Source organism: Nanorana parkeri, unplaced genomic scaffold (genome assembly GCF_000935625.1).
Source record: "Nanorana parkeri isolate BGI_ZX_2015 unplaced genomic scaffold, ASM93562v1 scaffold61, whole genome shotgun sequence".
NCBI lineage: Eukaryota > Metazoa > Chordata > Amphibia > Anura > Dicroglossidae > Nanorana > Nanorana parkeri.
The window spans coordinates 1,190,553-1,216,828 of record NW_017306329.1 but is presented as its reverse complement, the minus strand read 5'-3'; the positions used below and the strand labels follow the sequence as shown (position 1 = coordinate 1,216,828).

At 43.8% G+C, this 26,276-nt stretch overlaps 1 protein-coding gene across 1 annotated transcript in view; it reads right to left on the bottom strand.

Annotated features, from left to right (window-relative positions):
- Positions 1–7,058: 7,058 nt before the first annotated feature.
- LOC108804471 (phospholipid-transporting ATPase IC-like) overlaps positions 7,059–26,276 on the bottom strand; it is a 51,908-nt gene continuing 32,690 nt past the window's right edge. The window contains exons 18-27 of the mRNA XM_018576228.1: positions 23,690–23,801; positions 22,148–22,223; positions 20,600–20,726; positions 17,049–17,331; positions 16,040–16,263; positions 14,271–14,354; positions 11,697–11,942; positions 10,309–10,447; positions 8,099–8,229; positions 7,059–7,286 (exon numbers count right to left, since the gene is read on the bottom strand). Coding sequence (XP_018431730.1) covers positions 7,059–7,286; positions 8,099–8,229; positions 10,309–10,447; positions 11,697–11,942; positions 14,271–14,354; positions 16,040–16,263; positions 17,049–17,331; positions 20,600–20,726; positions 22,148–22,223; positions 23,690–23,801 — 1,650 coding nt within the window. The remainder of the gene's footprint in view (positions 7,287–8,098; positions 8,230–10,308; positions 10,448–11,696; positions 11,943–14,270; positions 14,355–16,039; positions 16,264–17,048; positions 17,332–20,599; positions 20,727–22,147; positions 22,224–23,689; positions 23,802–26,276) is intronic.

The window sequence follows — 26,276 nt, the reverse complement described above, 5'->3', positions numbered from 1 at the left end:
CCTCCGGCCACAATGCGATCGTCCGCACGGGATCGCAAGGCACATTGTGCCTGCGGTCCGGTCCAGTGCGGTGCTATCAATATAGTGCTTGCAGCATTATTTTGTGGGTGTGGCTACGGTGCCATTCACTTCAATGGCCCGCCATGCCCCCTCCTGCCCCAAAAAAAAGTTAGCTGGCCGCGATGCAGTGCACTCTGGCCAGAATCGGGCCTGAACGCACTGCATCTGGTGTGAACTAAGCCTTAATGTTCCTGTGTCCTGGAATAGGAGCCCTGGTCAACACATCCCCTCTCATAGCCTGTACACAGAACACACAATCCTCCTTCAGTGGTTACTCACTTTTTCTGCTGCCCGCAGCACTCATTAATTTATTCAAGAGCGTCTGCTGCTCCTTCTCTCCTGGTGTCGCAGTCTCACTCCATCACTCACAAAGCTCTGCCTAGCGTCCCCACCGTTCCCCTGGCTTCGGTTCTGGGCTCACACAACTCCCCTGCTCAGCAAACACAACTCGGCACAAACACTGCTCCAGCTCGGTTCGTCTTCCGCGTCTCTTGCTCACTGCTCAGCTCGTGCAAAGGCTTGGAAACAAAAACCTGATACCGGCGCTTTAATTATGCAAATTAAGTGGCTGCCTTAGGTCCTGTGCTTGCTGGGGACCTCATGCCAGCCTTCTTGGGAACAACATGGTGCCTCTGATTGCAGCGTTTCTACCAGCCTGCACATCTCCCCCTCCTGTGACCCTCTGCCCGGAGACATCAGGCTGGCACCCCGCAGCAGAGCGGCAGCATGGCAAAACTGCACCTGAACTCCACAGCTACTTTAGAAATATTGCCTGAGGTTCCTGTCTAATGCTTTATTCTGCATTGCTGTATAATCTATTGCTGGGATTTGCAGTCCCTGTACAGCTTGGAGTCAGTGGCAGAGCTACCAGGGTTGCAGCTGAGCCCTGGCGCTCCACCACTGTCCTGAAATCATTAGTCTGTATTGTTTTACAAAAACTGTCACATGACACTAAAAAATAAAAAGGTATTAGTAATTGGTATTGGCGAGTACTTGTGGAAAAGTGTCGGTACTCGTTCTCTGTCTGGAAAAAATGGTATTGGTGCATCCCTAACTTTATATCCCCGTTAGGGCCACAATTTGCCTGGTATTTTACAGGCCTGACCAGTAAATGTGGGATTTCTTTATCCACTGTAAAAAGTCCTCTCTCTGATGTTCATTGAGGGACCCGTCACTTCTATTCCATACCACGGGTTATACTGCCACCTACAGGAGGATTAGACAATGGGCAAAAATCTGAGGGGCCAGCCTAAGTAGGTTATAACCCCTCCCTTACCAAGTCTGCTCAGTTTGTGTGAGTGTTTAAAGGAGGAAGGATGTCTCTCCTGATCTACGTGTTTCCTAAAGGTTCTTCCGACTCTGTTCTGGAAAGTTCCAATGGAGGATATTCTGGTGAGCCTTCTAGCTCAAGATTGGCTTAGCAGGGTCTGGAACAGTGGCGTCACAGGGGGGTTGCGGCCCGCACCCAGGTGACACTATTGGAGGGGTGACACCAAAACGACTGACAGTCATTTTGGTGTCACCCCCTCTAAAAAGTTGGGCACTCGGTCATAGGCCAGGGGCCCAACAGTGTCAGGAGAGAGGAGGGGACCCGGCGGCTTAGCTCATCTTGCTGGGTGAACGTCCCCTCCTCTCACTGCCGGCGTCCATCCCCAAGTTGGCCACCGGCAGGCATCAATTAGACGACCTGCACATGCGCGATGACGTCATCGCGCACACTCATGGAGACGTCACACGCATGCGCGGTGACGTCACTGCGGGGTGTCACCCGGTCTCTGCTCCGGTTGACTCCTGCCCTCGGGACGGCCCTGGTCTGGAAGCAGAATAAACCACTGCTTTCCGGCATGCCATGCCCTCTAGCAGAGCTCCTGGAATTGTTTTCACAGCTAAGTCTTGCACCCAGCTTCTATGTTGCCGTCTGGGAACTTATTTTATTATGATGTAGAGATGGGGCAGCCAGTTTTCAGTAGACATGTGCACTGCCAAAAAATTCGTTTCGTTTCGTTTTAAATTCGGATTTGTGTTATTTCGTTTTTCGGGATTCAGGTGTGAAAGTCAATTCGGATTCAGAATACGGATTCGGACGAAATTCGGTAGCGTTCGCACGAACGTTCGTTTCGTTTTCTGTTCTTATTCGTTTCTTATTCGTTTCGTTCGTTTGCAGCAAAAGTGACATTTGAGGGGGAAAAAATATTTTTCTCCTTCTCGTCCAACATCAGTACCTGACCTCACAAATGGTCAAACATTCCCATAGACACACTCCTAAACCTTGTGGACGCCTTTCCAGAAGAGTTGAAGCTGTTATAGCGGCAAAGGGTGGAGCCAACTCAATATTGAACCCTACGGACTAAGACTGGGATGCCATTAAAGTTCATGTGCGTGTAAAGGCAGGCGTCCCAATACCTTTGGTAATATAGTGTAAATAGCCACTAAAGCAGACCTGGTATTTTACAGCCCGCGGGCCTTATCTGGGCCTTGGTCTGCTGCTGTCTGGCCCACTGATCTGTGCTCCATTTTGGCTGTCTGACCTCCAGGGACGGTTCATCCACTGCAAGCCGTAGGTCAGTGCAGGTTGGCAATCAGTCCGTGTTCAGTGTAGAGGTCCACCACTACAGTCATTGGTTGTTAGGACCGCGCTGATCAGTGCGGTTTCCATACAGGTTTCAATAGAACCGTGCCGATCAGCATGGTTTTGGGCGTTTTTAATTGCTTTTCAGCTCTGAAACGCAAAAAACCTGGTGTGAATGGGCTCTGATACAGGTGGCCACTAGAGGGAGACAACACATCTGTATATGTCATACAATAATAGAGATAGCCACTAGTTGGAGAATCAAAACAAAGGTTTATGTTATGACACAATAAAATTATATTACAGCAATACAGCAAGCATGTAAATATATTTAAAAGTCACATTAAAAACGAATTTACATTAAATAATAACACAAAATAGTGTAAACATATACCGCACACAATTGCCTTTATGAAAAAAATCACCCACTATGTTCCTCTCTGAAACTAGTTTCACTTTATTATGACAACTCTCAAGCACCAGACTCTATCTAAGGAGGAGCAGTGGTGTCACCCTAGGACAGGAAGTGTGTCAGGGCCACAGAACACATCCCCCTATCCTATCCTTAACATAGAAGGTTTTCTGTAGTCCTGAGAGAGACCTGAAAACAATTCTAACTGAGAATACTGTACAAGCAGAACAACTCCCCAAGAACAACTCCCCCTCTCCTCCTTTCTATAAGATGGGGGGACGGTGTTCTGTATTGCACAGCAAGGACAAGGAGGAGGGGCATAACTAGAAATCACAGGGCCCCATAGCAAAATCAAATATGGGGCCCTGTGATTTCTAGTTATGCCCCTTGCAGAGTCCACCTGATCTCCCAAACAGCCCACCTGAGGGTGACCCTGCAGAGCCCACCATATACTTTCATTGGTGGGCTCTGCAGGGTCTTAGGTGGGCTGCTCACTCCCCGGCACACCTCTTACCTGCCTCCTCTCCCGTCACCGGGCCGTGCCTCCTCCTCTGTCGCCAGGCCCCGCCTCCCCCTCCGCTGCTGGCTGTCACGGACTCAGCAGCGGCTGTGAGGAGGAACGCTCCGCTGCATTGGTTGTCAATGATCTAACAGCGACACATTCCTCCTCACAGCCGCCAGTGACAGCCAGCAGCCTGAGATGCCACAGCGACCTGGGCGGCCCACACAGCATCAGCGGGATGTCCTGGCCGGGTCCCCCTGTCCCCTGGGCCCCATAGCAGCCGGGATTGTTATGCCACTGACTAGGAGCAATGTTAATGTATAATAATCAGCACAACCAGAGAGAACAGGAAGTTATCAGCGCACAAGATTTCTGGCGCGATCATCAGTTTTTTTTTTTAACTTATTGAACAGATATAACAAAACCCTTTATTGGCATATTTAACAGACCAAAAGAGGTAAATAAGAGAAATTTGTTGTTAGGGTTTCCACACATATCCTTCATTCTGTAAAACATCACCTGAAGAGCATTAAATAAATAAATGTACAAACATTGTGATCACCGGAGTCTATAGAGAACAAGACATGTGCTTTACCATAATGGACAATGTAAACATACCTATGACCTGTCAGTCAACATTTCTGTTGCACAACGTTTGGTGCAGGATCAAAACATAAAAGGATCACGTTTGGGAAAATTCATTCTTGTCTATGGTCACTTCAAACACCAAGGGGTCCATTTATAAAGAAGTCTGCATAGCAATTCCTCCAGCAGAACTGCATCTAAATTCCTTCTGTGCACTTTAGCAATCTGCTAAGGAGGAGAATGGGGCAAAATCGATTGTTCTTAAGGCTATATTCTCCTCTGGTCGAATGTTCTTGAAATATTATGGGCAGTAGTGAACTGGGGAAATACCTCATTGTGGCCACTAGATGGCGCTGAGGATCCTAGGACATAAATACTTCCTTAGTGACAAAAGATACAATGTAACAATTCTAGAGAACACTGGAGGGAATTTCCAAATGAATGTAGCCATTGCTACTATGGGATTCCCACCCTTTTGTTACTAACATGGGCCACTCAATTGGGGGCAGCACAGTGGTGTAGAGGTTAGTGCTTCTGCCTTGCAGTTCAAATCCCAGCCAGGTCACTATCTACCAGGGATGTGTGGGCAGGTGAGGCAGAGCCTACCTAGCCCTGTGGTGGAAAAAGCTGTCAGTGTCAAGTCTGAAGCTGACAGCTTTTTCTCCATTCAGAAAGGCTTGGAACAGGTTACAAAGCAGGGAAAACTGTGTAACTTGTCATGGACGGAGCGCTGTCATGTAACCTGTCATGGACGGAGGCAAAGCTCCATTGGTCCAAGCTGTCCATTTAAAAAAAGAGTAAAAAAAAAATCACTGATGACATCGATCTTGATGCCTCACCAGTGACGAGCAAGTGAGGGACAGCGAGGCTCCTCCCTCTCTCCTTCCATCCTCCTCCCTCCCTCCTTTACACTAGCTCGGCGTGGGGGGGAGCCTTCATCAGGATGGGGGTGGGTCTTCAGCAGGCGGGGCGGGTTGAGGAATATCTCACCCAGCATGGAAGGTACCGCACTGGTTTAAATTGGCCCTCATATGTATGCATGTGAGATAGTGACCTTAGGTTGTAAGCTCCTTGAGGGCAGGGACTGATCTAAATAGTCGACACTATATAAATATCTGTAATAAATAAATAATCCGCCTGTTTTTCAGACAGACGCACTCGGCAGCCGGGTGTAAATAGATGGGTGTCCTTTTACACCGGGTTATCCCCTACTCTAGCTGGGTCCAGAAAAACAAAATGAACAGTGTTTTATCTCGATGGACCTTATTGTGCCAGATCAGGGGTAATCTGATATAAATGGACACTTACATACAATTCCCCCGTAGACAGACATGGGGTCCAGTCATTTCAGTTTTCTCCTCCATCACAAGATTGGACGGACACAGATGTCACAGCGCTGGCATCCACTCCATACTGCTGTGATCAGGAGAGGATCTGTGCATGAATTCCTTCCTGATCAGACTGTATGACAGGGACCTACGATGTATTTATTTCCTATGATCCTTATCTCCATCTAGTGTACAAAATGTGGTATTTCACTACGGCCCATACTATTTAAAGAACATTCAACCGGAAGTGAAAATAGCCTACAACAAAAGCATAAGAACATTTGATTTTGCCCCATTGTCACAACAGCTGGTTATTTGCACAGATCGAATGTACATACAGTTTTGCTGGACACATAGATATGCATTTTTTTAAATAAATAGACTCCCAAGTCTGGATCAGGAGATTTTTTTTTTTCAAATCCCCCATAAACCCATTAGGTATTTAATGTGAACATACGTACAGGTTAGAATGAAAATACCTCCAAAATACAAGGAACAAAGCGCAAAGTGCAATATCCACAGTAACAAATTACACTGCTGGGCCAAAAATAAGTCACACACTCTAATATTTCGTTGGACCGCCTTTAGCTTTGATTACGGAACGCATTCCCTGTGGCATTGTTCCGATAAGCGTATGCAATGTCACAATATTTATGTCCATCCAGAGTTGCATTAATTTTTCACCAAGATCTTGTAGTGATGATGGGAGAGTCAGACTACTGCGCCGTAAAGTCTTCTCCAGCACATCCCAAAGATTCTCAATGGGGTTAAGGTCTGGGCTATGTGGTGGCCAATCCATGTGTGACAATGATGTCTCGTGCTCCCTGAACCACTCTTTCACAATCTGAGCCCGATGAATCCTGGCATTGTCATCTTGGAATATGCCCAATGTGCCATCAGGGAAGAGAAACTCCATTGATGGAAGAACCTGATCATTCAGTATATTCAGGTAGACAGCTGACCTCATTTTGTGGGCACATAACGGTGCTGAACCTGGACTTATTATCCAACGGAAGGCTCTGACCTATCTGCTTAGCTAAATCCAGATGGAGGACTTTTTTGAACTGACAGTGTATAATCCGTCAAGAAGTGAATTCTGATTGGTTGCTATGGGATAATTAATTCAAGTGTAAATGAAACCAAAACTTTTGGTTTTTTAACTTTTGTATAGAGCAAGGAAAAGTCAAGACCACTGCCTGTGTCTCATTGGGGAGATCTGTCTTCATTGCCTGTCCTAGATACACAAGAGGAAGAAAGGGAAACTCTCCAAAGTGAGCACAAACCCCCATTCAGAGGTCACTGGAATGAATGTCCACATTCAAAGATTTCCCCTTACTTCCTGTTCCTGTGACAACTTTAAAAGTTTGGAATTGTGATCACTTTCTGTCCTGGTCACGGTACAAATAGAGATGGTGAACCTGCCCTGCATGGGCATAGACTTCAATAAAAACATGATAGAATGTCTGGCTTCCCCACTGCATACACTTAACCCTTTGCTCCCTGCACTCTTTAGAAGACGCAGCGTGTGAACCCCTCTGTAGGTTGCCCATACTATCGCACTTTGCACTTAGCGCTTTGCTCCGTCCACGGATTGCCTTCACATTAGCTTTGTCCAGATGACGCGCTCATTTCTTCGCCATTTTCTACATGAACTACATTAACATTTTTTCTTCTTCTTATGCTGCGCCCGGTGGAGATGAGATCGCCGTACCCTTTCTGGTGGGAGAAGGCATACGCGGAACGGCGAATGGAGGTGCCGCGTTGCATTGTACCGGTGGCTTCCTTCGGCATGGGTTCTTTCACTTTGTATTTCTCCGGATTTTTAATAACCTTCACAGGAGAAAAATATTTACATCAAGTCAGAAATAAATGACATAACTATTGACAGAGAGCATCATATATGTATTAGTTTTCCTTTGACACTAGGTCTACATTAACTAGACAGATTAGGACAGACTGTAAGGTCACTAGGTCTACTGCGCATGTGTGTGGTCCAGTTTTCCGTACAACAGGAAAATGTGCGCTAGTGCACGCAATAGGTCGTACGTGCAAAGGCTCGCTTACCTCTGGGGCACAGAAAGTGATGCAATATCTCTAATGGATCAGCCTATGTAAAGCAAGCATGGCCTGTGCTTAGTTCCTGGATGGTCTTTTAGCTTGTGCCTGTGATCCTGTTGTTCTGATTGATTACTGCTCCAGTGTTTTGACCCGAATTGTACCTGACTGCTCCTGATTGCCGCCTGCCTTCTGACCTGGGATTTGTTACTGGACTTTGCCTCTCTCTTATCCCTTGTACTTCGCTGCCCGACTGGTGTGACCCCTGGCTTGTCTGACCTCGATTATGCCTGCTGCTCTGGTACCCTGCTGTCCGCCCGGTGTGACCTCGGCTCTGCTCTACCCGATCCTGATTCAGGACTTCCGCCTGACACAGTGTTGCCCCATCCACTGGCACCCAGGCTACCTGCTGTTTCTCAGGCTCTGTTCCCATCCTCAGAGTTTGAAGGACATGAGGTGCAAAGGAAGCCTCCTCATCCATCAGTCTCCAGCCAGGTACGTGATTCAGACCATCTAATGCCTAAACTTTGGACCTTTTGTTTAGAACTGTTGACATACAGTATTTAGTATTATTTGGGGTTACATACCTTGTCACTTGCAGAAGGCCAGACCAGCTTCCACAAAAATCTCGCAGCCAAGTCCGGAAGTAGACATATGCCAGCAGTTAAAATTATGATTAACCATATATAGGGTTGTCTTAAAGCATTTGTGATCACCCCTGGTATGGAATACAAGAAGAGAAAACACAGTGCTATGAATGAGACCAAACAATTTGAGTTTACTCCTATTTCAAAATCTTTCAAGTATGTAGTTTCAATGGTCAGTGCCTAACCCTACGATATAGTGGACCTTGTTCTGTCAATATCTCTATTCTATATAACTGTTCTATCTTTGTTGTGTGTTACCAGTTATTCATAGAGTCTCATTCCTGCATTCTGAACAATGACCCCCCAACCGAACTCCAAGTTCCCTAAATGCATCATCTTCCCACCATCACCCCAGTACTGTACATGATATGCAGACCTGGAGGTTGTCCAGATAAGAGGCTCTGCAGATGTCTTGGTGTCACCAAGCTCTGCTTTGCTTTCCTCTAATTCAAGCCACCAGTACAATCACTACCAACCTGTTTTAGATTATTCGGGCACCTAGCATGGCAATGTGGGAAGAGTAGGGATAAGTTTGCTCTTCCTGTGGATGTCACAATATTTTAGGGATGCCGGTTGGGCTGTTAGTGTGATGTTCTCCAACTCCAAATATGCAAGTAGTCACCCGCACACCAGGTCCAACGTGTCAAAATGCCTTTATGTAGACACTAAGAATTCATAGTGGCACTAGTGTACAGCTGCCCACTAGTGCCACCATGAATTCTTAGCGTTTAAACAAAGGCATTTTGACACGTTGGACCTGGTGTGTGGATGACTACTTGCATATTTGGATTTTCATGGCGCCATACGCTGGTCATGCCAGCGCCCATTTGATTATATTGGGATTCCGGTTTGGAGTGTGGTGGGATGCATGCTATTATCTGCTCCAACTACTGGTTCAGCTCCCCTAGTGGTCGGTCCTTCCCAATTGTAAGTCCTCCTGGCAGTATTTTATGCTTTCATTATTCTTCCAGATCAGGCCATTTCCGGGATCTGCAGGGCCTTCTTACTCTTCAAAACTCCTCCAGAAGTAGATGATCCTAAATGATGCAGAGAGTGGAACTGAGATAATGATGATGTTACTGCCATTCTCTGCATCATCTTATGTACGTTTAGGGTGCAGTGGTGGCACTGTTGGAAATACACCATCATGTACTGTAACAATGTATTTTGAGCACTAGATGGCGCTGTAGTGCAAGGTTAGTCTCTATGCTTATGTATACTTATCTATGATATATATGTTTCTTGTACAATGCTGTATTCTGCTGTAAAATCACACCAAGAAAATAAAACCTGGCGTGTAAACTCCACAAAAGTATCTATTGACTCAAGCAATCTGCAAGAATGTGGAATGAGAAAGGGAATTAAATACTCATGAAAGAGAGATTCACAAGAAGCAAAGTGGATCCCTGTCTTTAATCCAGGAATCAGGAAGACAGATCCTAATTTACATTGATGACATTATAACATGTTTTAAACAAGAAGGGGACTACAGTCAAATAGATCACAAACTAAAACAAAACTTTGAAATGAAAGAGCAGGGGAACATCAGTCAATATCTGAGTAGTCACATAGAGAGGGAAGAAGATGGAAGCTGTCTTCTCAACATAAGTCAGAAAATTGCAGACATTTAGGAATAGTTCCACATGCAAGATGCAAAGGAAGTAAAAACACGTATGGAACCCGGCTACCAAATCTTCCTGGTTGATTATAAAGATAATGAAACTAGGAGTAAGCCCTCGTTCACACCTGAACGTTTTGTAGCGCGTTCTACGCTCGACGAACGCTCTACAAAACGCTCAAAAATATAAATCCCATTGTATTCAATGGTCTCGTTCCCACCTTGGCGTATTTCTGGCCGTTCCCAACGCGCTACAAAATGGCCCACGCTTGAAAAGGTACATGTACTACTTTGGGCCGTTTTGTTGCGCGTTTCCATTGGGATACAGCCAAGAAGCCTTCGGAAACGCGCAATGGTCGCGCGACTTTTTACCGCGTATCACGGTAAAAAAACGCGCGACAGACGCGCATATGCAATACGCCTAGGTGTGAACGAGACCTAACTCTTCCTCATACAGACATGGGTTACTATGTCACTGCATCCAGGACAACTATGTGAGCTATCAAGATTACTAGTCGGTGATTAAACTTACCTGTCATAGTTAGTAAGGAGGTAAAAAGGGTGTGCATTCCACTGCTGTGTAAGTCATATGTAATTGCAAAGTATATTATGATGGTTCCAAACACGGAAAAGGCAAATAAAAAGCTCCAGAATGCCATAATTATCCCAATCTGCAGATGAAAATATAAGTCAAACATTAGTAGGTGCCATAGTTCAGTGGACGAAGCTGCTTACAGCTGCACATTGTTATATAGGGGTCTATTTATAAACAATCATCAGAGACAATTGTCCTGCGGATCTCTGTGAACGTTTGTTCTGTGCGAATAAAGGCAAAAAGGAGCATTCTTAGTATATTTTCTTTTTAGGCTGAATGTAATTTGATGTAATACTGCATTCTGTTCACTAGATGGAGCTGAAGAGCATAGGAAAAAAATACTTTTCAGGTCGAATGTAATATCATACTGCATTATGGCCACTAGATGGAGATGAGGAGCATATTGCTGCCAAGTCTTCATGAGTATTGGATTTATAGACTCAATCTGCCATTCTGCATGAAGCATCCGTGTGCCTAAAAGTTCTGGACATGTGATTCTAGAACAATCTCATGTTTAGTTTACTAATTTGTATTGAGATTGTAGTCCATCACGGGAGTGAGCTTGGAGCGGTGACTACATTGCAGCACACACAGGGACCATGGGGAACAAAAGTAGCCACCCTCCAGAAGGAAGGACAGTGTCAGCACCAATTCAGAGATGATTGGAGGATTTACAGCCGAGTGATACACAAATAAGATACATTTATGTTGTTAGTTAGGGTACTTGAATGTATTTTTAAGATGTAACTCCTGAGTTTAGTGTCACTTTAACACAATGCATTCATACGCGTAATAAACACACATTAACACACATGCATTAACGCAACACACAGGGATGGCAAAGTCTGAATGGACCCTTACAGAAAAATTATATTGGAAAGCATTGGAGAAGAATTATATACAACACGGTTCAAAAATGAGCCAACCCGGTCTTGGGAGCTTATGGTATATATTTGAGGTGTCCAGAGAGATGTTCAGGGTGGTCCATTGCGACGCATGCATTCTAAGGGATGTCACAACATGTATTATTGTGCACCGTGTTGAAGCAACCTGTTCAATTTTGTGTGTGCTGCCTAATACACCACAACGGACCAAAAAGTGGACCTGCTGCATTGTTGCTAGTACAGCACAATGCAAGGCACAGTAATGCATTACGACACATCGCGGTGTACTGCAACACAGGTGTACTGCGTTTTGAAGGTGATTTGGGGTGCCATGCACAGTAAGTAGTGCTGCAGCACACCAATCTCACCAAGGTAAGAACAGCTTGTCTTGGGCCCACTTATGACATAAATGGCCCCCGCTCCATATTAAAATAAACATACCTGGAAATTAACAATGACAATAAGACAGGTGGCAGTGGTGAAGGCAAATGTCTGATAGTCCGAGTTTACTTCTCCGTCCTCTTTTACCATTTGCCAGAAGGCTCCATATGGGATGAAGAAGACGACAACAGAGGTCAACGTGCCATGGAGCAGACTTAGTAAAAACTTCCAGTAGTTGAACAGTTGACCTTTCTGTCCTGGAAGATACAGGCTCGGACACTGCATGCTCACCTTGTCACTGACATCCTTATGTACAAAGAGAAGATACAATAATATATACATTAAACATTTGGTGATACACGCAAGTCTAGATTGCTGACATGTTAAAGGGAATATATAGCTTTGCTTGTATTTTCTTTTTTATTATAGCGAGGACTAAAACATGAAATAAAAAAAATGATATTTTTCTCTAGTTAGGTCGCATAACAAATTAATATTTTGTATTCTCTTATCTAGCCAGCAGAGGGAGCTCCAGGCTCTGATTGACACGTTTAACTGTCTATCCTCATCTGCTTTTCTGAAAAAAAGCTTTTTGTATACAGAGCTCAGGAGCTGAAGCTGAAAATGACACACAGGCGAACAAGAAGCAGGAGTTACTTCTGATCATATGACCAGAGCTGTACTGTTTAAAATGGGTGCTGTGGTGTGTGGAGGAGAAGAGGGGAGGATATCGGTCTTTATTCTACTAAGAGGCGATCCCATGTTCTAAGATATTTCCTTTGTCTCCCACCACTAAATGGAGGACTGGGAAGTCCTGAATGACCAATGCACAGGTTGGTTTTAATGATTCAAAATTATTTTGGGGTAAGTTTTTATTAGCACAGTGAGGAAACGTGACAAATACAGGAAATTTATGCTTGATTAAAATTTCTCTTTTGTGGAGAGGAAACAACCAGAATTAAGCTGTCGGTTTTCTGGTTCCTATTGGAAAATGCAAGTTGGCATCTAAAATATTTCTGCAAAATGTGTCCATAGACATAATATAGACGTAATAGGACAAAAGTAACTTCCATGCTTAGGGCACCCAAATGCCCCTAGGGAGACACAGTAGTGTCATGGCTTAACCAACGAAGAACAGTAGTGCATGGACAAGCTTCACCAACCTGCCTGACTGACCTTTTTCCCTAGCAGTGGCAATATAGATGTAACAGTGTAAAAGCACCAGGTGGATCCCAGTTTTCATACAAACATCCATGCTTAGAGCACCCAGATGCCCCTATGGACAGAGAGTAATGTCATGGCTTAACCAACAAAGAACAGTGTGCTGCCACCATAGCTGTATGAAACATGACAATTCATAATCATAGTCAATATTCACATTAATGTCAGATGAGAATTTATAGAGTTCATTTTCCTTAAGCCATTGGCTTATTGATATTGTATGGCAAATTCATATACTGACATTATGTGGTCATTCTGGTTTATTGCATTTTCTGTGTTCCCTCCCATCTGTGATGTATTTCCCCTTTCTTGTTCAGTGTCGAGTGTCATGGCTGACAGTAACATGACCACATGTTAATCTGCATTGCATGTTTAGAAACATTACTATCTCCGGCCTTCAAATACCGTCTGTTCATTCATCTGCTGTATCCTGTTGTCTGCTGTAACTAATCTGCTGCATGCAATAAAGCACCTTCGTGGATGAACGAGGTATTTGCAAGTTCAGCTATCTGATAAGGATTGTCCGCAGTGATTATATCTGCTTATACTGGCCAGGCATAGAGGTCTCAGCAAGAGATAAATCACTAATACCGTGTTTCCCCGAAAATAAGACACTGTCTTATATTTTTTGGGGCTCAAAAAAACTAGGTCTTATTTTCGGGGTAGGTCTTATTTTTTTTTTAATGTACAACAATCCACACTTATTCATGTAGAAAAGTCTACATGTATTCTACATGTACATGTACAAAAATATGGTGATCAGGGCAATCAGGGGTGCCGTACCTTTCCAAGAGCAATTTGCTAACCAAATCGCTGGCCAGAATGAGCGAAGCGCGCTTTCACTATCGATTCCTCACAGGCGAAGTGCATTTGGTATCACTCCACCTGTGACAGGCCGGCGCTATAGAGGAAGCATCGGCCTATGCGGCTCTGCTCCCTCTGGTGCCGCCTCGCTTCCTCTAGAGCTGACTTAGTTGGCACCGCTGATTCTCTCCTGCCTCTCCAGCGGCTCTTCAAGTTCCCCCTTATGCCACCACCGGCCCTGGGAATGGTCACAACTAGGTCTTATTTTCAGGGTAGGTCTTATATTTTAGCAATTCCCAAAAATAGTACTAGGTCTTATTTTTGGGGAAACGGTACAACAAGAATAAACAGTAGTGCATGGACAAGCTTTTCCAACCTGTCCGACTGATCTTTCCCCACAAGCAGCAGTCAGCGGGCCCTATCTATGGCTGCCATTGACATAAGATTGTTGCACCAGCTGTTAGTCTGGTCATGAACATCTCGTGAACAGATGTTTACCTGCTTTTTAGGTGTGTTTCATTTTACGGGACAAACGTTATCTATTGCGGCCAAACTGTCCTCTACTGTCCTGCAGGCTACATGGCAGAATGAGTGAACTATACATCATACCTGGTCCTGCAGGCCAACAATGATAACAGGAAGACTGGAGTACAGCAAGTTGTAGAGGGTCATGAACACGGTGTCATACACAGTCTAAAAGAGGAAGACAAAGCATTAAAATTTGTTGCATGAAAACATAAAAAAAGTCCATGAAAATGTCTATGTAAGCAAAGAATTGGGAAAGTAGTGCACACAGTTGTGACAATTGTATGTATTTTGATCATTAGCAGAAGACTTAGGCCTCATTCACACACAACGCAAGAGCAAAATTGTATATTGTGTATATGCCAGCGTATGTGCGTATATGCGTGCATTATTTGCAATCCCACAATGCATCATTCGTAATAGCAAAGTTAATGAACTGCACGGGCATACGTGCGTACATGCGCTCAAACACGCGTACATGCGAGTGTATGCGCAGAAATACGCTGCCCGGACGCATCTCTGTTCCATTCTGTTTTTGCGCATTTTTGCGCTGTGCAAATATACGGCTCCATACGCAGCTATGTGTATGGAGCCATTTATTTACATATGCTGTATATAGTACAATACGCGCGGCAGTGTGAATGAGGCCTAAGAACGACTGATGTAAATTGACATCAGGTGTAATGACATCAAGGTAAGAGAAATAAGAGCGGGAGAGAAAGGAAGGGAGAAAGAAAGAGAGGAAGAATAAGAATTAGGATAAAACATGTACAGCTCAACTCCAGCCAATCAGTGATGGAAAATCTCTTCAACAGGGAAAAGACAAAAAAACACTATTATTACAGTGGAGAGGGAGAGAGAGAGAGAGCAAGAGAAGGAAAGAGAGAAGGAAAGAGAGTGTTTGGGGGAATGGCCATTATCAATGTACCAGTACATTGTGATACACATTGATGATGTGGTGAAGTTGAGAATGCTTGACATATAATTAATCTTTTTTTTTAGGTCATTTCACCTACAAATTGTATTTTAGTTTAGTTTTTAGTATAGTTTTTGGTAGATTGTTGGCTGCATTGTTAAACTACTTGACAGACCTTTAGAGACTATAGTGACTATACTGCTGAGATGTCTGCTCTTGAGTTCACGGGTCTTCACTCTGTGAGCATTGTGAGGAGCTCTCACTCTCTCTGCTAAATGGTATTAATACTTTTAAATTATGGAGAATGCAATGGGAGGAGCCAGAACACACAAAGGTGGTCGGGGACATCTTAAACTCCCAGGTGGACAGGAACAAAGTCAGGAATTAGGAGAGGGAGATCTTGCTGTTATAGTATCCAAGATGAAGCTTATAACTAATATACCACATTTGGGTGGGCTGACCCAATATTAACATACACAGCATTGTACAGTAATACAGAGTGACAATTCTCAGATTTAAAGTGCAACTGAAGCCCAATTTTTTTTTAGTTTTGGATTTTCCCAAGGAAAATGTGTTCTCTAATTTTCCAACGGGGACACTAGTTCTGCTGACCTCTTGGGATTTCCCTCTCTTTGAAGGGATTTCATCTCATTTCCTGTTGTGGCTGCTAGACAGCAACTGAAGGGAAATCTCCCCAATGGGAAACAGATGGGGGAAATAAAGCTGTTAGGTATTATTATATCCCTCCCTTACTCTGTACAAAACTAAAAAAAAGTTTTGGCTTCAGTTCAACTTTAAGTGTAATACAATCAGATTAATGAAAGTCATTAGATTGCCCCATTAGATGGGTATTCACTGTATGTCCCTTATTCCTTATTAATGACAACATTACTATTTACAACAATATACTGTAAAAGTAATCAATGATCCACAGTACCTGACCAGAAAATCCACAGAAGAAGGCATACCAGAAGTGCACCAGTGTGTATGCAAAGTTCTTGTAGAAGAAATAACTGAGGAACTTGCACATGCGGATGTAGGACCAGCGACCGTGGACCAGGATCAACCTCTGCAGGTATCGGAACTGAGCGAAGGAGTAGTCACTAGACATCACGGCCTGCATACCTTCCTGTCCACTAATACCAACACCTATATGGGCAGCTAAAACAGAAGACATTAACATGAATTACCCTGTAATATCTGCTAAAGAACTGAGTGTTGCAGTTATCAACATAAAATTCCAGCGAAAATATTTTATTGTTTCACTTTGTACAGAATGAGAAAGGGTCAGAATACAACAACCTCTATGCACAAGTACTGTTAGATGGAATAGCAAGAGGAATGGCATGGGTCACTTTAACTGGACAAATGGTAAGGTGTAGGAGCACTGGATCTCTTGGTATAGTTGGACACCTGGTTGGGTGAATTTTGTAATGTGCATAGCTCCACAGGAAATTATCTGATGTACAGGAACCTTAGTATGTTCCTAATAAAATGCAGAAGAAGAATAAAGAAGAGAGTGCCAATTAAAACGTGTACGCACAAATTGATTTTAGGGCTGCAGCTAACGTTTATTTTCATAATCGATAAGGTTCCGATTATTTTTTCAATGAATCGATTGGTTGTTAAGAAAACAACAATCCTCCCCCAACTAATTGATGATGAGAATCGTTGCCAACTATTCTCATTATCGATTATAATCGATTTAGTCGGTTAGTTGTTGCAGCCCTAATTCATTTTGCCATTGCATTCAACAAAAAGGGCTAACAGAATTTCAGGTCTTCCAAAGTCTTTATCAGGACTTTGGAATTAAATGGAGTAGAAGACTGGACAGGAAGTGATTATATAATCCAGATATACACTTTTTGAATTGGAATTCTCTTCTTTATTCTTCTTCTTTTTGAGTCATGGTAATGACAGAATGCCTGCAATTTTTTTCCTCTTACTCTTAATCATGCTGACATCGTTGGCGCCGTCTCCGATGGACAAGGTGATGGCCTTCTTGTACTTCTTCACCAAGTCTACCACCATGGCCTTCTGTTTGGGGGTCACTCTGCAGCAGATGACAGAATGGCACTCACATGCCAGGTCCACAAAGTTCTTCTGTCTCTCTTCTTTCAAAGCATTCGTTTTTCTTTTCTCTTCTAGAGCGTTCTGCCCTGTGCTTCTGGGAAACTTCAGTTTTAGGCGCCGTCTTTTCTTCTTTTTCTTTTCCATGAGGATTTCATTCTGCATATTAAATTATTCAATATTATTTGGATAATAAAGAATTAGAATTAAGGTAAAACATGTTCAGGTTAACTTCATCCAAGTTGACACGAACTGACTGAAAATATCTCCAAGACAAAAACAACATTTTAATAGAGTGGGGAAGGTTAAGATTTCTGGCTCTGCGGATGATTCATTAAATGAATAGAGCATGTTCACTTTGTAAAGTATATGTTCTCCTAGTGAATGATCTGAACCTGTGTTTACTACAATCATCCATCCAAAAATCTTTTTTTTTGTTTTGTTATTTTCCTTGCACATGATTTGGCATACAAAGTTAACACTGCTTCACCGTATTTATTAGGCAAAATGAACATACACTTTAAAAAGTGAACAGCCTTTAGTTCTTTAGTTAAATTCCTATCCTGGTCGACAAATGCACCCCCCATTTGGTACACGGGGTCACAGACAAATAAAAGACACACACCTTAACTCTTGCCTACTCTTTTCGAAAATACAAAAAACATTTTTATGAAGTTAGGCTTTAACAGATTAAAAAGCAGTCTGGCCAAAATTACGTTATACTTGGTCAAACCAAATAGAAAATGTCATTGGTCCACCATGGATATTCAAAAGATTTATAGTGGATATATATATATACATATTGTGATATTGTCGAGCTCACAGAGCACTCGCACAGCAGGTTTTTCAAAACACAGAGTCTTTATTTTCTTTCAAAACGGTGATAATCACAAAATCCAACATAAATGGCTTGCTGTAGCATATAACAGATCAGGGCTCACCAATCCTCGAGTTGTCCCATACACTCACGGTGTCCCAGTCTTTGAATAAGTCTCTCTTGCAGCACTGCTGCTCTGGCCTCAATCTTCAGGGCCACTGTCTGGTTCCTCCAGACAAAGGCAATAACATGCCAATCCTCCCAATACGTTCACGAACCCGCAGCTCCCTGCTGCCCTGGCCTCCACACTGACTCCGGGGTGGAGCTCTCCTGACTCACAGGTGGGGCCCTGAACACATCCCAGCACACTCTTCATGAGGGATGTGCACAGGTGCACAATCAGGTGCTGGTCACTACCAGAGCATGGACCCAGGAATGGAGATTTCATCCCACCCAGAGCTCTAAGAAATCTCCTGGCTCCAGGATCCCAACTAGGATCCAGAAAACCTGGAAAGGACTGAAAAGGCAGCTCTCTCCTGGTACACGTACTTTCTTCCTGGAGCCACTCAGCCCCTCTGGCTGAGAACCCTGGGTGACTTTGAGGCCACCTATCACCGTGGTAATGCCACAATATATATATATATACATACACACAGTATATCATTGCTTTACATCCCATTGGGTAGATGCATATCCAACACTGCTTAGTTATAGTGCAAATATAGCCTAGGGCTTTCCCTATAATGAGGCAGCCTGAGGTGATTGCCTCAGACAGCATCATTTTGGGCCATGTGGGCCACCCCTTTCCGGCCAGAGCATCCCAGTTTGCTAAGAGCTGTGGCAACCTGTGATGCTCTGAATGGCGTCCCACCCAGCTCATGGCAAAGTCAGCGATGATAGGGCCATTTACTCCAAACTGCATACAGCTGTTTCAGGCTTTTTGGCCATCATCAGTGTAATGCACGGAAATAAAGGCTTCAATGGAGTAGGGCTTGGAACCCAACAAGTCAAAGTAATCATAGAGGTGAGAAAGGACTAAAGAAACGTAAAAGCCCTTATCCCCCCATTAGACGGTATTGATGTCTCATTCCATCACATATTACAAAAAGAAGAGCTCACTTAAGAATAGTGTGCAGAGTCATGCAAATAGTTTGGAATGAGACCTGTGAATATCTTCTGTTTTGAGAAGGCTTTACTATGTTACTGAATAGAGTTGAGGGATTTTTCATTCCTTTAGTCCCTTGTCACCATGATCTGTATGGTTGCACTGTCTCAGAAAAGTGAATAAGTGAAAGATTAAGCCAGAAATTCTGATTTCCCTCAAACAGTTTGGTTATTGTAAGAGATTTTATTATTAGGCCTATAAAGCCACACTTGGAGTTGTCACCATGCGTCCTTCCTGAGCTGGCAGCCTCCATGCACTATTCCTGAGCTGATACGTTATGCGTTGATTTAATTCCACCCACCCAGATTTCCAAGCTTTGTACATCAGCAGACCCAGAGGATGCCACTATCCTTCTCCTAACACAGGTTCTATTATCATTCTTTTATTTTGCATTGTTCGTATCATTGATTTATCCATATATACAGCATGTCTATATTGCTGATATATGTTGTTCTTTGCTTTGCGTTTGGGGCAGAAATTTTTGTGACTTTGAGTCACACCAATCAGGAACCCTTCGTGAATCCCGGGATTGGTTTTTCATATGATATATTATTGGGGTCGGTGGTATGATTTAGGGCAGGGGTCTCAAACTCAATTCACTCGGGGGCCACTAGACACATTTTTTTCTCCCATAGGGGCCGCTTGCCAAATTTCACGCTTTAAAATAAAATGTAACTATATCTGGTTTTGGTACTACGAACACCAATACACACACAATAAGGCCCCATTCATATCTGTAAGTTTAGGTGCGATTAGGGATTCCTGCATCAGGAACTTGCATTTTTCTGCAGCAGAAATAATTTGGTGTTTACAAACGGCAGCTGTCACCCATTCATGTTAATGATTGGCCCGTGGGCCGGTACTTTGAGACCACTGGTTCTGGGGATACAGGAATGTTTTAGTGTTTTTCATATGTTCCATGCACTTTGTGGGGATGGCAACTAGCTAATTATGGGTGTCTAGTTTGTATATATGAGACACTGGTAAGTATTAAAAATTTTTTCCTATATACTTAACTTATTAGTATATGGTAGGTTGGATTTTTTTTGGCTAAGGGATTTGTTTTTCAAATGTTGGCCTCCTTTTCCTGCACACCGAGTGGTGTCTGTCATTTTGTGTTTGGTATAGAGCTGACAGTAAGGCCCCTTTCAGATGGTAGGTCTGATCAGGTCCGCCTGTGAGTTTTTCAGGCAGACCCGATCGGATGCCCAATGTAAGTGTATGGGCAGCCGGATCTAAATGGATGGATGTGACCCTCCTGATCGGACAATGTGAAAGGGGCCTAAGGGTGATCAGAAGCCTCCTGGTACACAATAATATCACGTGGAGGCGTCTTATCCTTTGCGTAGACGAGGTGATGCAAAAAAACCGACAAAAAGGCCTTCATAAATAAGCAACATGAACAGGCTTTCTGTTAGATATCTGTATGTTCAATGATGACTTACCAGCCAGGATCCCGTTATAATTAACGCACGCTTTTTGTTAGCCAGAGCATCGGGCTCATTAAGTCTACGCATTTCCACTGCATTGTCAGCCGTCATCTGAAGGTCTATTCGTCTCTGTATTAAAGTGCTGGAGGAGTAAACATGAATGAGAAACATTTTTTCTTAATGCTGAGCCTTGGATACGTCAATTTTATTTAATAGCAAGACTGAATCCCTACAACTGAGATTATAAAATGTAAAAAAGGGGCGGTGTTATGATGTGCAATTGATTTTTTGCTAGATAATTCCTTAAAGGAGAACTATGGGGTTAGGGCTTTTCCCCATAGTTCTTCTTACGGTAATGGGAGGACACAAACTAGCGTCCTCCCGTCACCCTAAGCTCAGTATCCCGCGAGCTACAGCTCGCGGTATACTTAGACGCCGCAGCTGAAGCTGATACCGACAATTATGTCTGGATCCGCCCAGCTGCGTGAGTGACAGCTGGCTCTGCCTATCTAGAGGCAGAGCCAGCTGTACCCGCCCCCTCCCCCATCCGACCCGCCAGTCAGCGCTGGCAGATCGGAGGGGGGAATCCAGCCCCTCCCCTGTCACGGCTGAGAGCTGTGACAGGATCGAGAGGTGAGCGAACGCCGGTATGTGTTCGCTCACCTCCCGATCTACTGAGCCGACCTGTGACAGTCTCATTGTCCCAGGACGGCTAGAACTATGAGGTGAGTGAAAAGCCCCCACCTTATAGTTCTCCTTTAAACAAGAAGGTTTTCATGAAAACTCAGATCAACATTGATGATGCTCTTCTCTTTCTTTTCCCACTGATCATCACAAGTATCCTCACACATACGTGTATTGCAGAGGAAGAGAGGGGTGTGTCTGACCAGGTCTGTTAGTAGGTGCTGATTACTGAGTGCACTGGGTCTCTACTTTGATGCTTGCTGGACTGCACTGTCATATTTACAAAACTACAACTTTCTTAATAGGAGGTAAGACTATGAAAATGAAGGTTGTCAGTACAATTTCTGTCTGATTCATATCTATTTCTTTGACTTTAATTAGGCTTTAAAGTGTATGTCTACATCTCTACATACACATTTCTGCATGTTTAATGCTGCCAGATCCACTCTAATGGAGGATGCAGTGCTGGAAGAATCGATGGTATGATACACAGTCCACCTGAGAGGTAAATACATGGCCATCCCTCGAATGAGGCAGTTGCCTCAGTCAGCCTCTCATTGGGGGGTGGGGTGGCAGAGGGTGGCTGGCTGGTGGTGGGGTGTCAGGTGGTGGCCACAGTGTTCCAGGTTGCTAAGAGCTATTAGCAACCTTTGGCGCTCTGTCTGGTGTCCCACCCAGCTCCCTGAATTCACCTGTTGCCAAGAGCTGAGCGAGACACTCAACCAGTGATGCCAGTGAGCCGGCCATCCCCACAACTGCCTCCCCCCACACAAAAAGTGTTCCTTGTCAGCAAGTCCCCCCCCCCCTTTCAGAACACCACCGCCTTAGGTGGCGAATACCATAGGGACAGCCCTATGCAGTATTGCCATCTGTACTTACTTGACTTCTTCTCCATAGGTTATAACAGATTCGTCTGTTAGAAGTTTACAGGCTAGGCCAATGTTTTCTGCTGTTTCTGAAAAAATATATATTTTCTATTAGACTTTATTAACAAAGAACAAGCCGAGGTGTAAAATAAATTATTAAAGGTTTCTGTAATTGTTGGGCAATGTGTCATGTGATATATTATTAAAAAGGAAAGTACAGAGTATCGAAGGGAGAATGGTTCTAAATTCCATAATGGCTCAGCATCTAAAGCAAATAAATATATACCCTATACATTGTCATGCAATCATTGTAATCAATATAGCCGCTCCTGTTAGAAACAGAGAAGAGTGATGGCAGATAAAGACCAAGTGGTCCATTAAGTCTGCCCCTTTTTTATATTTTTGTTTGCTTGTTTGTTTTCTTTTTCTAGTAATGATCATGTAGGACACCTCATGCAACCATGATTCTTTATTATCCTGTTTATAGATTAGTTAAAGTGACATTAAACCTTCAGATTTTTTAACATAAACCAATACCGTAATGTGTGCCTTACTGTAATCCATGGTTGTTTCCCTTGTCTTTGCTGCTCTTCCTTTTAAATCCTCATGTCTTCTCATGCTCTGCAGAACTTCTGTTTTGCAGCAGACTGCCTTGTCTCAGGAATGGATACACGGTGTCCGTGTATAAGTTTGTATGGGCTTGAAACCTGAGCCAGCACTACAGGAAGAGGCCCTGAGCTGAAAAGGGAAGTTCTCCCCAAGCATGAGAAGACATGAGGATTTAAAAGGAAGAGCAGCAAAGAGAAGGGAAACAACCATGGATTACAGTAAGGTACACATTACAGTATTGTTTTATGTTAAAAAAATCTGAGGGTTTAATGTCACTTTAAGCGATCCCCCTGCACCCCCAAAGTATTATACTCGCCCGTCCACACTCCTGGCAGATCTCCCGAGCACCCCTTAAAGTATTACACTCACCTGCCCATACTCCTGGCAGATCCCCTGGTACCCCTTAAAGTTTTGTACTCACCCATCCATGCCCCTGGCAGATCTCCTCTGCAAATCTCCCCAGCAACCCCCCAAGTTCTTATACTCACCTGTCCATCCTCCTGACAGATTCCCCCCAGCAGCCCTCAAATTCTATATTCACCTGTCCACACTCCTTGCACATCACCCAGCACCCTTACAAGTCTTATTATCATCTGTTCATGCTCCTAGCTGATCACTTTTGCATCCCCCAATGTCTTTCACTCACCTGCCCAGGCTCCTGGAAGATACCCCCAGCACCTCCCGAAGTCTAATACTCACCTGTTCATGCTCCTAGCAGATCTCCCAGCACCCCTTGCTGGGACCCGCACAGCCACCATGCAAAACTCTCCCAGTGAGGCACCTTCTTCCTTTCTCAATGCGTAGAAAAATCTTATTTATTCTTATAGAGAGGCCATGTATTTACATCCCCACAGTCAATGTCCTCTTCTTAGGAATTAATGGGATTTTTAGTCTTACTTTGTTTGAGAACGATATAGCCCATCTTACCTATCTACTGAATTTTTACCTTTCTTGTCTCCAGTTAGAACCCAGATCTTTATGTCTGCTTTTGCCAAAGTGAAGATAGTCTGTGGTACACCGTCCTGTAACTTGTCTTCAATTGCTGTGGCTCCCAGTAACTAAAAAGTAAAATAAAAAGCACTTTCAAAATGAGAAACCTATTACAATTCCCATGTAAATACTAATACTAAATTGAAGGAGCAAAAATCAGTCAAAATTAGGTCTTGCTTTGAAGGTCAACATGTCTCTCTTTCCTGGAGCAAGGGCATAATTATAGCCATCTCAGACTATGCAACTGCCATTGGGCCCAGAAACTAAGGGGGCCAAAAGCTGTCCATTAAGACAATGATTAAACCAAATAACAATCGTGTTTGGATAATACATTTGGATAAAATAAATGTACAGTTTGGGAACCTCTGTACAACTGCTAGGAAAAGAATGAGCAATCTGTATAATTGGAGGAATTGTCTTTGAGATTAGGGGACAGGAGGCACCTTAGACTTGTTGCTCTGGGGCCCCATCAAACATAGTTATGGGCCTGTCCTACAGCATCCAATTCTATGTCATATAACAGTCAACTATCCATGTTTTGGACCCAAATTCCTCCACAAAGGTCATATGCTACTGGTTCAAATGTGCTATTTACCTGGCAGAATTACTAATCGTTCATCTCTACAGAATCCATGCATGAGGATAAATAAAACCAAATAATGTAACATCAGGCAGAAGAATAGAGTGATACCGATCATTTCCTAGCTCTGGAAGGGTTCAGTATCACATATAGAGATCTTAGAACATTTTAGAAACACTTTTGTACTAGTGTCCTCCATGTGGTCTCTTTCTCTGTAAAGAACAGAGAATAAACATTTTAATGTGTGCACATTGTCAGAGTGGGAGATGAAGATCACAGACTGCAGCCAAAGTGGCAGGAGACATTTAATATATTATTACTTTATTATTTAGTTAATGTTTTTATTTTATAAATAAATATCTAATTAAGGGTACACCCATAACACTGACTGTATAAAGGGTTGTGGGATTTTATAGAGAAAGCTCAGCATAAACTCTTTGCCTTCAGACTGTCTCTCAGTGGTTCTCAACCTTTCTAGGGCCGGGACCCCTTGGTAACATTTGCCAAGTTGTGGTGACCCCCAACGGTAAAATTTAGGGATGAGGCAGCTGCTTCAGCGACATCTGGCGGCGTGGTGGGAGAACTGACACTGCTGCGCTGGGAGAGGGCTGAGGAGGACTCTCACCTAGCACAGGAGAAATCACACAGCGACCCGCAGGTTGAAAACCACCGGCGTACGCCGTCAGAATAAAATAAAATAAAAAACCCACCATAGTAATGCATAGCTAGATTCCTATTGCTATTTCACTTTGCAATAGCTAATAGCAAACTAGCTATTGCACCCGCCCTCTGCTGCTGTCAATCACTAGAAGAGGACCTGATGGAGAACTGCATGCCCCCCTCTGCTGATTGGCAGCAGCCGAGGGTGGGTGCAATATCTAGTTTGCTATTGGCTATTGCAAAGTGAAATAGCCAATAGGAATCTAGCTATGTATTCCTATGGTGGGTTTTTTTCCTGACTTACGGTGGCCAGCGTCCCCCGATGTCAAAATAAAAAAAACCATCGCAGGGAAAGGTTGACTCTGCTTTACACTTTCCAGGGAGAAATTGTTTCTTTCCCGGGCGGCCAGGAGCCGCTATCTAATAGTGGGAGACTCCCGGGCGACCCCTGGCAAATCGTGATTTGACCCCCGAGGGGGTCGCGACCCACAGGTTGAGAACCGCTGCTCTAATTGAATCTGTAGTAATGTAAAGGCCAGGGGTGGAACCACGGGAGACCAGGCATATGACACATCCGGAAGGTTCAAGATATTTATTGAATTATTGCAGGTATTTATATAGCGCCGACATTGTACGCAGTGCTTTACATAGTTGCACATTCACATCAGTCCCTGCCCTCAAGGAGCTTACAATCCAAGGTTCCTATCTCACATACATACAGTGCCGATTTAGACAGGAGCCAATTACATTTTCAGCATGTCTTTGGAGTTTGGGAGGAAACCCACACAAACACAGGGAGAACATGCAAACTCCATGCAGATAGTGTCCTGACAGGGCTTTGAACCAGAGGCCTCAGACACCACTGTGCTGCCCCATAGGATATGTGCAGATTCTTCTGGAGGCTCTGCACTAGGTGAAGATCAGAGCAACATGTGGAGGGACAGGTGAGTTCTAAGTCTCTTCTTTTAAAGTTTGGCAAAGTTTGATAAAGAGTGGCAACAGGCTAGCATTATGGCAAGACTGGTATATGTGACACGGAGCCCAGAGCTCCCCCCTAAATTAGGTAAATATGAAGTATTACAGGGGTAAGTGTTAGAATACACATTACTGTTTTTATAGCAATAACCCCTGCAGTATACAATTTCGGCCACTAGATGGCAGTGTTGTGTTATATATCTATGGTAGATTCTCTGTTGTATTGAATAAGGTAGAGAATAAAGCTGTGCCTTCCTTCCTGTTTTCCTAGCCAAGCCATGTGCAGCATGCATATCAGACTGCGTGCTTGTGTTTCTCTGTGAGGCTG